The 13513-nt window shown below is 43.1% G+C and overlaps 1 protein-coding gene across 11 annotated transcripts in view; it reads right to left on the minus strand.

Annotated features, from left to right (window-relative positions):
- Window positions 1–13513, minus strand: part of E23 (Early gene at 23) — a 251388-nt gene that overhangs the window by 11705 nt on the left and 226170 nt on the right. For all 11 annotated transcript variants that reach the window (XM_067767457.1, XM_067767456.1, XM_067767467.1 and 8 more), the window contains exons 5-7: window positions 13084–13339; window positions 2454–3242; window positions 2225–2381 (exon numbers count right to left, since the gene is read on the minus strand). In XM_067767457.1, the coding sequence (XP_067623558.1) occupies window positions 2225–2381; window positions 2454–3242; window positions 13084–13339 (1202 nt within the window). The remainder of the gene's footprint in view (window positions 1–2224; window positions 2382–2453; window positions 3243–13083; window positions 13340–13513) is intronic.

Raw genomic sequence — 13513 nt, forward strand, 5'->3', positions numbered from 1 at the left:
AGACATGCGTCTATGCTCAGATTCGTTAAAGCCGACGTAATTGCCTTCGAAGTAACATTATTAAAAGTCCCTGTTATATACAAGAAAGCCACCAGTGTATATTCTTTGAGGTCGATAGACCTTTCAATGACAGATAACAGGAAGTGCAGAGCAGTATCGGTTGATCTGCCTTTACAATACGGATGTTGGTCTTGTGAAAGAAGCGATGGGTATATCGATCTTCTGATAAAATTCTCAAGAAGCCTTTCCAAGGTCTTAAGGAGAAAAGAGGATAGGCTCATGGGCCTAAAATCATTGGGTTTTGAGTGAGAGGCTTTCCCCTCCTTTGTTATAAAGACTACCTTAACCTCCCCCCATAAAGGGGTACGTAATTAAGACTTAAGCAGTCTTTAAATATAACCATTAACCGCATTATTAGTTCGGCAGAGTGTTGCAGTTAGGCCGGGAAGATGCCATCCGGCCCCGCTGATTTGAAGGGCCCCAAAGTAGATAGGACCCAGTCTAGCTTTCTAACGTCCGTAATAACATTAATTAACTGATGTGAGGGTGCCGGTCCGCTCACAAGTGTAGTCTGAATACATTTTTATGGTTCACACATCAGTTTGCTATGGGAAAAGTATCCGGTATCTTTCGTTAGAAGGTTCAATGTGGTCCTATTAAATCGTTCCCGAGATGGTCGGTCCAGTACCTTAATGGTGCTTGTTACTCGAACGTTCCGGATCTCTATACGGTACATGGCTTTTAACATCGATAAGACTCCCCAAAAGTTCGGGGAGTCTCGTTATCACTAGAGGAAGTAGAAGAAGACCTCTCAAGAGAAAGCAACAATATTATTTTTCCTGTGAGAAGAGCGCGCACTCTTGCTAGTGTGGCATATCCCGCTTTTCATTTTGAGGGAGTAAGAGCTAAGTCAAAGCGTTGACAACTCAACAAACTAGATTTACAAACTAGTTGTTGCCGTGGTAGATGGGTGGGGGCCTTTCGGGATATAAAATATTGAAGAGGCCTGACCGTATCTGCAACTTACAGATGTAGGCTACCTTAAATGCTACTCACTTGGGCTTTAAATGGGAAAGTTTTTGTTTTAGTGACTGCCCAACGGAACAGTGTGGATAGGTTCATCCTTATTTGCTCCTCCCTAACTTATCCTGAAATTCTATGCACTGCTGGAGCAAATGCATGTGGAAGTTGAGGATGAAAGCGAGGAAACATCATAAGCAAATTTTGATGCAAATTTTTGAGATGAACGGCGATAGAAACCGTTGATACAACAAACTAGTTTGCTTTACGAAAGCGATTCCTTGGAAGAGTACTAAAGAGGTAGAAAATTGAGAAAATATGTTTTATTTAGCACGCCTAATGGGTTCTTGACCAAAATGGTTCGCGGAGCGCCTTCACTACCCGAACAGTGAGTTGATAGTAACACATTTGGTTAAGTTAGTAGGGCTGGCTATATGAGCTCGGGACCTATTAGTATGAGATCGTTATTGCTGAAATTTCTGAATAGACTGCTTGCTCTTCGCACGTTCGAAGAGGTTTTGGTAGAGTGCAGCCAACTGATAAAAAACCCCCCTGGGGTGACTAGATGTTGTTGTTGTAGCGATAAGGACACTCCCCGAACGCCTTGGGGAGTGTTATCGAGGTGATTTTCCTTTGCCGGATGCAGATCCGGTACGTTCCTGTACCAAGCCCGACCATCTCGGGAACGATTTGTTATGACCACATGCGACCTTCTAGGCCATCCCGCCCTTCCACCCCTCCGTGAGGAGTTAGGGGTCGCCAGAGCCGCGGCTGTTAATGAAACAGTATTCGCCACGGATAGGCGAGGTTGACAATTGGGTTCGGAGAAGCTATATATTGCGCTGGCAACCTCGCCTATCCGCGGCTGTTAATGAAACAGTATTCGCCACGGATAGGCGAGGTTGACAATTGGGTTCGGAGAAGCTATATATTGCGCTGGCAACCTGTAAGGGCTGCGTTATACAAACCTTTTGAATCCGGTATTTTAGTCGCCTCTTACGACAGGCATGCCTACAGCGGGTATATTCTAACCCCCTAACCCGCTGGGGTGACTAGCCTTCTCGCTTCATACAATTCTTAAAGCTTATATGCAACCCTTAATTTGTCGTCAGTAACAACCTCATTTTGAGTTTATCTACTACATAGTAAAACCACCTAGGCCACAAAAGGGAATGATATAAGAAGCTCATTCCATAATGCTTACCTCGTACAACCCAACATTGGATAAGATATCATGAGGTATACAGTCGGTAGCGTCATTACCAGCGGCAGTTCACCACACATTTTCGCCAAATAGTAAGCCGAAAGTCTGTAAGCACCAGAACGGCGTTCCTTGCTAATCACTTCACGTTCAGCGGGGACTACAGAAATGAAAATAAAACGAATTCAATTTCTTATATACATATTAACAAAGCTTATTCACACCAACTCACATGAATTAAGAGCGCCAAAGAGAGCAAACAACATCCAATAGGTTTGGGAAAAGAACATCCAACCTTGTAAATCGTGTAGGAACTCTTCTGTGCGTGGAATTCGAAACCAAATCGAACCAGCCATCAAAGCCAAACCGAACGTTTGAAACCAATTTAATTTGGACAACATGCGGGGTTTCGCCTCTTTAAAATTGCGACTCGATAAAACACAAAATTGTGTATGAAAACTCGTTGGGTAATCAAGCCAATCCGTATCACCACAACTCTCATAACGATGATGATGATCATTATGATGATGATGATGATGGCAATCACTTGAAGTAGCGCTTGAATTTGATTGTGAATCATGATTATACCACAACTGTTGTGATGCCTCCTCTTCATTGGAGCTCGTATGATCGCTTATAATTAACATGGCATCATGATTGAGATGATTATGATTATTTTGTATGTCCTTGTAATAATTATTGAGAATATCATTGATGAGCGCATCACGTTTCAGTGATGATTTTTCGTGCACAAGCTCGGTTGTTGTTGCTGTTGTGTGCGTGGGTGGCGCTGTGGGGATGTTGAGTGTTGTCATCGTGTTTACCATTGTATCACCATTATGCAAGTTACCGTTGCTGTGACGTAAATGCAATGCGTGCTGCGTGTTGGAGTGTAACTCTTGATTTCGTTGATTGTTCGTTGTTACCGTTATAGAGTTGCGATTTAAATAATTACCATGCGATTCTTTGGCGGCTATGAAGAGTTTTTCGCGTATTTTGGGATATGATTTTAGTTGTTCCACTGTTGAGTGAGAAGTTAAAAATAAGCATAAATTAGTAAGAAAGTAAAATTTTTCATTATATACCCAGTAGCAGAAATTATATAATTTCGAAAAACGTTCAAGTTGCTCTTCATTGCCAGTAATCCTGAATAATAGATTAATACTTCACGCATCACTTTGTAGTTGGCTTGAGCACATTTTAGCAGCAATTTGGAATTTTTCGGGACTACTTTTACATTAATTTTATTTACCGCTCGCTTCGGGATTACTACGCGCCCACTTTATCATCGTTTTGAAACCATTTGGTATTATCTTCGAAAATTATGGGTTCGTTTAGGTAACATTTCGGCATTTTTTCCCATTATTAAATTTTTTATGTTGCTTGGGGATTACCTCGAAGTCACTTTGACATAATTTTTAAACCATAAATAATGCTACTTCCTAGATTTTGCGATCCTTTCGGTCAGGCTTATTGCTTATTTCTTATATAAACATGAAACTATTCCAATATGATCAAGAAAGAGTTTCAAACATAGTTCTATAATGGCTCTTGTGACTCCGAGATAGATCCGAAACGGCAACGAAATGATTACAAAATGCTCGCAAATTATACCGAAATGAACCTACCATACCTTTTTCAACATAGTTGCTAAATGAATAAAAATAATTTTTAGTAGTCCCGAAAATGCTGATATGCTTCTTAAATAATATTAAAATTATCTCGGAATATCGAAAAATGACCCTAATTGGTCTGACCAGGCAAATTCCGTGAAAAAAAAAAATGAAAAGTTTCCAACTTAACCCCGAATGCATATTTCGTTCGAAATGTTCTGAAAACAACCACGAAATGATTCAAGAGATAGTCGGGCTAATACCTCAATGGTGCTTGTTACCGGAATGTACCGGAACTATATCCGGAAAAGGAACATCAACATCGATAACACTTCGATAACACCATAACATTGGAATTATATCAGATGCTCCGATGTCATCTAATGTAAACAAAATTGTGATAAATAATCCCGAACAATTAGGCTGCGAAACTACTGGACTGATTTCGCTAGATCTGCGAATATATTTTTTTTAGCTATATTTCATACCGCTGCGTGTCCAAGGTCATGAAGCTAAAACATGGATCCGGAAAACCGTAGTATCTGTACGTGCAATAGGAGTATCAGTTGAAAGCTATTGATGAGGGTCTAAGTAAAGAATGCTTTTTATTGCGATTTCTCGATCTGTTTTTAGGATATAAAATTAAAAAATAAATGTAAGGCGCGACAACCTCCGAAGAGATCTAAGGCCGAGCTTCTCTTCCAATTTGCGTCCTGCTCCTCTTGACTTTTCCCTTAAATTGGCCGGATATAGGCTTTAATATAAACCAAGGGTACCTCTGTATGTGCTTTAGCGATATGGGTACCAAACGAATTCACAGGTGTTTATAGAGGTATTATCTATCAAATGGAAGCTGTTGTTAAATGTTTTGGTACCGATCATTTTTTATTTCGATATGTCAACCCGTTTCCGGGAAATATACCTTAATATGGATCAGGGATCACCCCATGTTATGTTTTTACGAAATATGTATTAAACGAAAGGAATTGACGAAAAGGTAGGATGAGTGCGCAAGAGAGCGAGAAGGAGAGGAATATGGAAATAGCGAGGTAGGGGAAGAAGAAGAGGGATATAAAGAAATAGTAAATTAAAGTTATTATAGGTTAATAATAAATATATAATAAAATAAATATCAAAAAGGTCAAGGTCTCAAATTTCTAGAAATAATACACAGACTAGGGCAATAAAACGTCCTCACAGAAAATCCACATCGCAAACTGAAACAGGGCGTTTACATCGGCTTGAAGAGCAAAATATTAGAAATGTACAGGCTCGCGCTAGGGAATCGAGCTATGAGCACTCCGAACGCCTTCGAAATCGGGCTAAGTTTCGTATTCGAGTTTTATATCACAGCAATATATCGGCTTCCACATACGATACACGGATCCATTATGCTAAACTGTTTTTCGGTTTGTGTGATCTAAATGTTGTGACAAAAATGGTTTGATGAACCTAATGGTTTTTACTGTGCTTGCAGGAAAGGCAATCTCCCCAGTATTTACTAGCCGCCACAAACAATAAAAGGTCTGATTACTTAGACATTTTTTAAACTAACATACATACTTCTACACCTGTTGTTACTAGCGAGTCCTTATTTATACATATGAGACGCCAAAACTCGGTTAGTACGCCAATTTATGAGCTTTTAATCGCTTTCCTTAGAGATAGGAACAACTTTGTTCGTCTTATGCCGTAAGACTTGCACATTGTCTTAGAGTAGCCACAAGCTTAAATCTATGCCTTTCCTCTTGATTGATAGTATGCAATTTCTGTTTCTTTTAATTCTCTACTTAACCGATTAAGACAACGTTGCACGCGTTTTTGTCGGCCACAATGTCTCCATATATAAATGGTCCCAAAAATAATCATATCATAAGCCGATAATAGCTTCAGATTACTTATAAAGGGTACTGCTTTTATCCCCGACATAATCCCTGACAAATCTTTGAATTTTTTCATTAATTTGAAATAAGTGGCAACATTGTGAAATTTGTCTGAGAAGTAATACCTAAAGGGCCAGTTAATGGTGTCTTAACCATAACCAGAGAAAACAGCTGATCGAACCAACCTATGGAAATCAGTGTAATCGGTTAATGGTGCCATACCATAACGCTAAAGCCATAACCATATAATAGCCAACTAATTGGTTTTTGGGTTTTCGCCATATCCATAACCTAAAAATATCTGAGTTGTATAATTTATTAACTTTTTTTCGATTTTCTATATTGTTTTGGATACGTTTTGGCTAAAAGACTTCTTTTTTTGGTATATGTTTGTAACTTTTTGCGTTTTCGTAATTTTTATGAAATTTTCACCATTTTTAGGTTAAGGCACCAATAACTGATGCCAATTTGATATGGATAAGTAAACATATGGTTATGACTATGTCGTTATGACTATGTCAACTTTAACTCAGGCTTAAGTAAAGGACTAAAGACAGTAACCGTGTACACAATTTAATTAAGTCCCTTTTGAAGCACATTTAAAGAAATAGATGTGGTATGTAATAGGTCCGACACATAAGCAGTTTTTCATATGCACGTATTTTTATGGACAACGGTAGAATGAGCGACACTGGCGCCATCTGATATTAAAAAGTAGCCATCTCCCAAATTTTGTTCCAAGCAAAGCATAAGAAGAAGAATTTGACAGTTGATTTGGCTAAGGGTGTTGGCACACTTTGCAAGTGAAATTATTTTTCCCACTGGCTGGTAAATTTTCTAACATTTTTCGCAATTAAAAACTGCAATATAACAATCGATTACGAGACAAAATATGTTAACTAGTATTTTTTTATATAGGGAGAATGTTTATAACAGAGCTTCGCGAAATTTTGTATGTGAATGGGCAAGGCGTAATAAACTTCAATTACCACGTCTGAAGTTCCTTCATATTTACAAGCGCAACATCTTGGTTGATTGTGGCGATGTTATTGGAATGCATAAGCTTGTGTTAAACGCATCTATATGAAAAATGTCATTGTGGCACCGCCTTAATGTAATATTCGTTGGGTGGCAGCCTCATTTTCTAACAGTAATTTCTTTGGAATACGACTAAAAGTATACTTCATTTGATATTCGTTGGAATATGTGCCAAACCCATTTTCTTTCTAACTGGAAATAAGTGGCAACCTTTGTAACGTAGCAAATGCTACGCCACAATATCTATTTTCTATTTAGCGCCCACCCCTAACATCATATTTTCCATTTACTGCCCACCCCTAGTAGTGTATGTACCGACATACATATATACATACATGCCGGCCCAGCAACCATCGCGCAAGCACAAAGCAAGCCAGCGATGGTGAACGCACAATGCTTGGGAATTTTCATTCGTGGCGCGCTGTGCGCGACAATGCGAGCATAATTCCCAACGTGTTCATAGTTACCTATGAATAAGATGATTGGCCGGAATACACCAGGCACACTTCGCCGTAGGTAAGTGAAGTGCGTGTCGGCCGCCACTGGCGGTCGCCAAGGGGTGCCCTTTGAGTTAGGAGGGTACGTTACAAGGTCGGTTCCACCGATGGTACGCCCCCCTGCTTATCGGACACCCCGCAGGTTTACCCACATTTCCGGTGAGTAAGACGGGATTCACACCCCTTATTACTCATCGGAAAGGTAATGCACGAGCAGCCTTCTCGGGTAGGAAGGAAACCCGTCCCAACGCCATTGGCGGGGCGGATTTCCCCACTACTCTAGTAGACTGCTCGAGCCAATATAAATAAATTGTAGGGACTCCCTTTGGGTCGAGGGGGGTAAAGTTACAAGGTCGGTTCTGCCGATGGTACTTCCCCCCCAGGCCTATTGGGCAGCCTTACCCATATTCCAGGGACTCCCTTTGGGTCGAGGGGGGTAAAGTTACAAGGTGGGTTCTGCCGATGGTACTTCCCCCCGGCCTATTGGGCAACCCTAATATTTTGCTATCATCTCCTCTGAGTAAGACGGGACTCACCCCCCATATTACTCAGAGGAAGGGTAATGCACGGATATACGGCTCAGGTAAGAGGGGAGCACTTCCCAACGCCTGCGGCGGGACAAACTCCTCTACTACCCTAGCCGAATACCCGAGCCAATATATTGTAGTTAGTTAGCCTCATACTAATAGACACACTTCGCCGTAGGTACAACATCATCGCCATCCATATCCTTGGACATCCCATCCCGAAGTCTAGCCACCACCGTCGTCATAGCTATTTGGTGAGAGCCACCGTCATCCAGTACTCTCTCTCTGGGCGTGATCCTAACTACCGCCGTCACTACTACCGCCGTTAGCACCCCTTAGCGAGAGCCACCGTCGTCTCCACCATCTCTGCCACCGCTAGCTAGCACTCTATCTCTCTCTCTCTTTGCGGAGAGCCGTCGTCCTTGGATTATAATATCAGCGATACTACTTAGTGAACATCTCTCTCTCTCTCTCTCTCTTCTGGATTCAAGGTTGTGGATATTTTAGCCCGAGAGCCGCGTGTGTGTGTGTGTTCGAAATCAAAACACTAATTTACTGTGTACTTATTTAGGTGGGGAAAGTGGGACCTCCATCCGACTCTGGATTGACTTGAGCATACCTCAGCCTTTGACCAAACCCACCTCATAAATGGCGCCCGAGCAGGGACCCGTCTCCTCAGGCGACTGTGCCAAAACCATCGAGAGCACCAACACTGTAGGAACGGGTTCACCGAACACACAACCAACAATTGACACAAAGATAAGCGAAACACCCACCACCACGCTCAACGTCGACTCTCTAAGCTGGATTTACCTGCTGAAGAAGGAGAGGCTAATCGAAGAATGCAAACGCTACCGAATCTACACCGAAGGACATACCGTCGCCGAATTGCGCAGCACACTCAGCGCATACGTCCGAGACCAACGAAAGCGTAAGTCAACAGAAAATCTTTTGAGAGAGGTAGAGATGGAGATCGCCGCCGAAGAGGCCCGGCCAGTCACATCTACGCAAAACACCACGCCGGCCGTCACAATCAAAACAATATCCCTCCAGCGCAAGCAGAGCGGCATAAGTAACACGGAGGTCATGAATACAGTCCGCCGCTGGGATGTACATTACGCTGGAGGCGACACATTACACGACTTCCTGGAAAGGATTGAGGAACTGACAGAATGCTATCTGATTAAGCCAGATCAACTCCTCCCAACCCTTCCAGAGATACTGCGTGCCAAAGCCCTTCAATGGTTCCGCCTGCGAAAACAACAACTACACACATGGGCTGACTTCCGCTCCGAAGCCGGAAAATTCTTTTTGCCGAAGCGACACATTAGTCAGCTAGAGGACGCTATCCGCCAAAGAAAACAGACGAGCAGAGAAAATGCCAAGGACTATATCCTCGCCCTCCAGACGATGATTCGCCGCCACCCGACTTTGTGCAAAGAAGATCATCTAGAACGCATATATGACGGACTACGGGTGGAGTATCGACTCTTTGTGAAGCGGGGCGAGTTCCGAACGATAGAGCAGCTTATGGAGCTCACCGACGAGTACGAACTGCTGCGAAGCGAAGAAGCCAAACAGAGCCGACTGTTAGCAGATAGCTTAAGCACAGTAATAATCGAGGAGCTGGAGGAGCAGAATGATCAAATAACAAACTCCCTATCCACACTTACTGACCGTTACGATGCAAGAAACACCTGCTGGCGATGCAAGAAAAGCGGCCACCGCCGCTCCTATTGCAACAACAATATACGATTTTTTTGTTCTAGATGCGGCAGAGACGGAACGCTCTCCAGGGATTGTGCATGCTACGGAATGAACCGAAATAATCCGATAACACCCGCACTATTATCATCCGTAGCCAAAGGGATGGGGAACGACGGACGTTTTTACATACAGGTGTCCATCGAAGGATTGATGTGCCGCGCCCTGATCGACACGGGGGCCACCGTGACATACATCAATGAAGCCGTAAGAAGGCATCTGGAACGACGAAAGATTCCACCGTTATCCAATCGTCGCAACGTGCAACTCGCTGACCAATCGTGCATTGCGAGCACCCACTCCTACCCGGTCAAGGTCAAATACAATGATCAAACAGCCAGTACGTTGGTGTCTGTTATCCCTAATTTGGCCGAGAGTGTTATCCTGGGTATGGACTTTTTGGCAAAGCGCAACGTTACCGTCTCACTGGATGGAAAGCCCCTTACCACAGCCGGTGCAACCAAAGCAAACGCATCCGTAACCCTGCATTACATAAGAGAAGCGGAACACCTCAACGAAGAGCAAAAGATAGACCACCTAGAGCTCATAGAAACACATCAAAAAGCACCCACACACCTAAAAGGGCCAACCACTGCCGCAGAACACATACACAACACAACACTAAAACAAAGTTATTACCCGGCCATCCTCCTCAGCAACAATGGCGAGCAACTCGTCACGAACGCTCCGGCAACGATCCTGAAGGATCATAACATCACCCACCGATTTACCAAACCGTGTGCCCCCCACAAAAATCCTACCGAACGCGTTAATCGCGTTATCAAAACAAGGGTGGCACAACGTACGAAACAAGCCCATCGGAACTGGCAACGGGAATTACCAGAAAAAGCGTTCGCCATAAATACGACCCAACACAAATCAACCGCCGAAATAAATTTTAACCGCAACTTCGTTGGGCCGAGAGAAGCACGAACGAAATATGCCATGCCCGAAGAACCGCCTCCATTCGACGCAGTACCGTGGCCCGCAAATAAGCCACGAATACTGGACGCTAAAATATTCTGGAACCCGCCATTAATAGCCGGCCATCTAAACGCCATCGTATGCGACAAACCAACCGCTGGTGACACTATACCGTATGCACCAAACCGAGAGCCACACGATACTATTAATGGAAACCACGCCCAGACTTCTTTGCCCGGACTATGGCTAAATCGCAAAAAGGGTGTAACACGGCGCGTAGGGTGGACGAAGATCACGCCATAATCAAGCTGAAAGAACACTACAAGATGGTACGATCCGCTGGCTGAGGAGAAGCAATATCCGACCTGGTTTGATAAGTTTTCTATACATGAAATGTAAATACCTTAATTTTGAAATGTAAATTGAAATTGTAATATAAAAATGTACATATGTATATACCTTAATCTTGAAATGTAAATTTAAAATGAATTTCTACTTGCAATGTAAATTTAAACACAAATGAAATGTACACATTATTGTTGAAAAAAGAAGAAAAAAAAAATCAATCAATCAATCATAATAATAAAAACATCAACGAACACATATACACACATGTCGGCCGAGCCATCGGATTCAACCGATGATAAAACATACCTGGGCTCTGCCCATGGTAGTTCAGGCCTCCGCGCAAAAACCCTAGAATACCTCAACCTTTCGTCCGCCGAAGTAGGAGGGGGACTGTAACGTAGCAAATGCTACGCCACAATATCTATTTTCTATTTAGCGCCCACCCCTAACATCATATTTTCCATTTACTGCCCACCCCTAGTAGTGTATGTACCGACATACATATATACATACATACCGGCCCAGCAACCATCGCGCAAGCACAAAGCAAGCCAGCGATGGTGAACGCACAATGCTTGGGAATTTTCATTCGTGGCGCGCTGTACGCGACAATGCGAGCATAATTCCCAACGTGTTCATAGTTACCTATGAATAAGATGATTGGCCGGAATACACCAGGCACACTTCGCCGTAGGTAAGTGAAGTGCGTGTCGGCCGCCACTGGCAGTCGACAAGGGGTGCCCTTTGAGTTAGGAGGGTGCGTTACAAGGTCGGTTCCACCGATGGTACGTCCCCCCTGCTTATCGGACACCCCGCAGGTTTACCCACATTTCCGGTGAGTAAGACGGGATTCACACCCCTTATTACTCATCGGAAAGGTAATGCACGAGCAACCTTCTCGGGTAGGAAGGAAACCCGTCCCAACGCCATTGGCGGGGCGGATTTCCCCACTACTCTAGTAGACTGCTCGAGCCAATATAAATAAATTGTAGGGACTCCCTTTGGGTCGAGGGGGGTAAAGTTACAAGGTCGGTTCTGCCGATGGTACTTCCCCCCAGGCCTATTGGGCAGCCTTACCCATATTCCAGGGACTCCCTTTGGGTCGAGGGGGGTAAAGTTACAAGGTCGGTTCTGCCGATGGTACTTCCCCCCCGGCCTATTGGGCAACCCTAATATTTTGCTATCATCTCTGAGTAAGACGGGACTCACCCCCCATATTACTCAGAGGAAGGGTAATGCACGGATATACGGCTCAGGTAAGAGGGGAACACTTCCCAACGCCTGCGGCGGGACAAACTCCCCTACTACCCTAGCCGAATACCCGAGCCAATATATTGTAGTTAGTTAGCCTCATACTAATATACACACTTCGCCGTAGGTACAACATCATCGCCATCCATATCCTTGGACATCCCATCCCGAAGTCTAGCCACCACCGTCGTCATAGCTATTTGGTGAGAGCCACCGTCATCCAGTACTCTCTCTCTGGGCGTGATCCTAACTACCGCCGTCACTACTACCGCCGTTAGCACCCCTTAGCGAGAGCCACCGTCGTCTCCACCATCTCTGCCACCGCTAGCTAGCACTCTATCTCTCTCTCTCTTTGCGGAGAGCCGTCGTCCTTGGATTATAATATCAGCGATACTACTTAGTGGACATCTCTCTCTCTCTCTCTCTCTCTTCTGGATTCAAGGTTGTGGATATTTTAGCCCGAGAGCCGCGTGTGTGTGTGTGTTCGAAATCAAAACACTAATTTACTGTGTACTTATTTAGGTGGGGAAAGTGGGACCTCCATCCGACTCTGGATTGACTTGAGCATACCTCAGCCTTTGACCAAACCCACCTCATACCTTGTAAACTTTTTCTGAGAGATAGTAGCCTAGCTAGGAAGGCTCCAAAGGACCCAAATTCAAAACAAACTAAACGGTTTTGAAGACAGTAGCGAATACGAAGAAATGCATGCGATTTAAGAATAGTAAAGTGGCAACTCTATCTAACAATATTTTTTTTTGAATACAACCTTCGTCGTTTGAAAAATTGGAAAAATAGCTGGCAGCTAAAAAACTCAATCTAACCAAAAAATATCAGCTTAGTTATAAAAAAAACCGAAAGTATGTAGTTTAAAATGATCACGAAATGGCCTTGAACTGAACTCCAAAATCATACCAGTGACTTCGAAATAATTCAAGTATCAACTACATTTATATTCCAAACGAAGCACTACTGGGTATATTTGAAATGACAGAGGAAATGTGTTGTGCTACTTACACACAAAATCCGCTGGATTATAATGTGGCTTGATGGCAACACCGATGCTTTCGAAATGCGTATAAATATTATTCACCTCACCGAAATATGCAGTACGCCCATTGTATAACAACAACAATTTGTCAAACATATGAAACATTTGTGATGAGGGCTGATGAACGGTAATCACAACAGTTTTTTGTTCTTGCACAGCATGACGTTTGAGAAATTTCATTAATGATATGGCAGAGTGGCTGTCAAGGCCGGATGTTGGTTCCTAAAAAACGAGAGAGAGGGAGAAAAAGACAAAAATTGTAAATTAAATAAGTTAAATATAAGTAAGAGTATGTTTTTAAGAGTAAACTTAGTAAAGAGTGAGGAAGAGAGAGTTCATATATAGTTATATCTAGTCACGGTTGCCACACGATGTTTTCATTTGGGACCAAAATTC

Source organism: Eurosta solidaginis, chromosome 2 (genome assembly GCF_040869045.1).
Source record: "Eurosta solidaginis isolate ZX-2024a chromosome 2, ASM4086904v1, whole genome shotgun sequence".
Taxonomy (NCBI): Eukaryota; Metazoa; Arthropoda; class Insecta; order Diptera; family Tephritidae; genus Eurosta; species Eurosta solidaginis.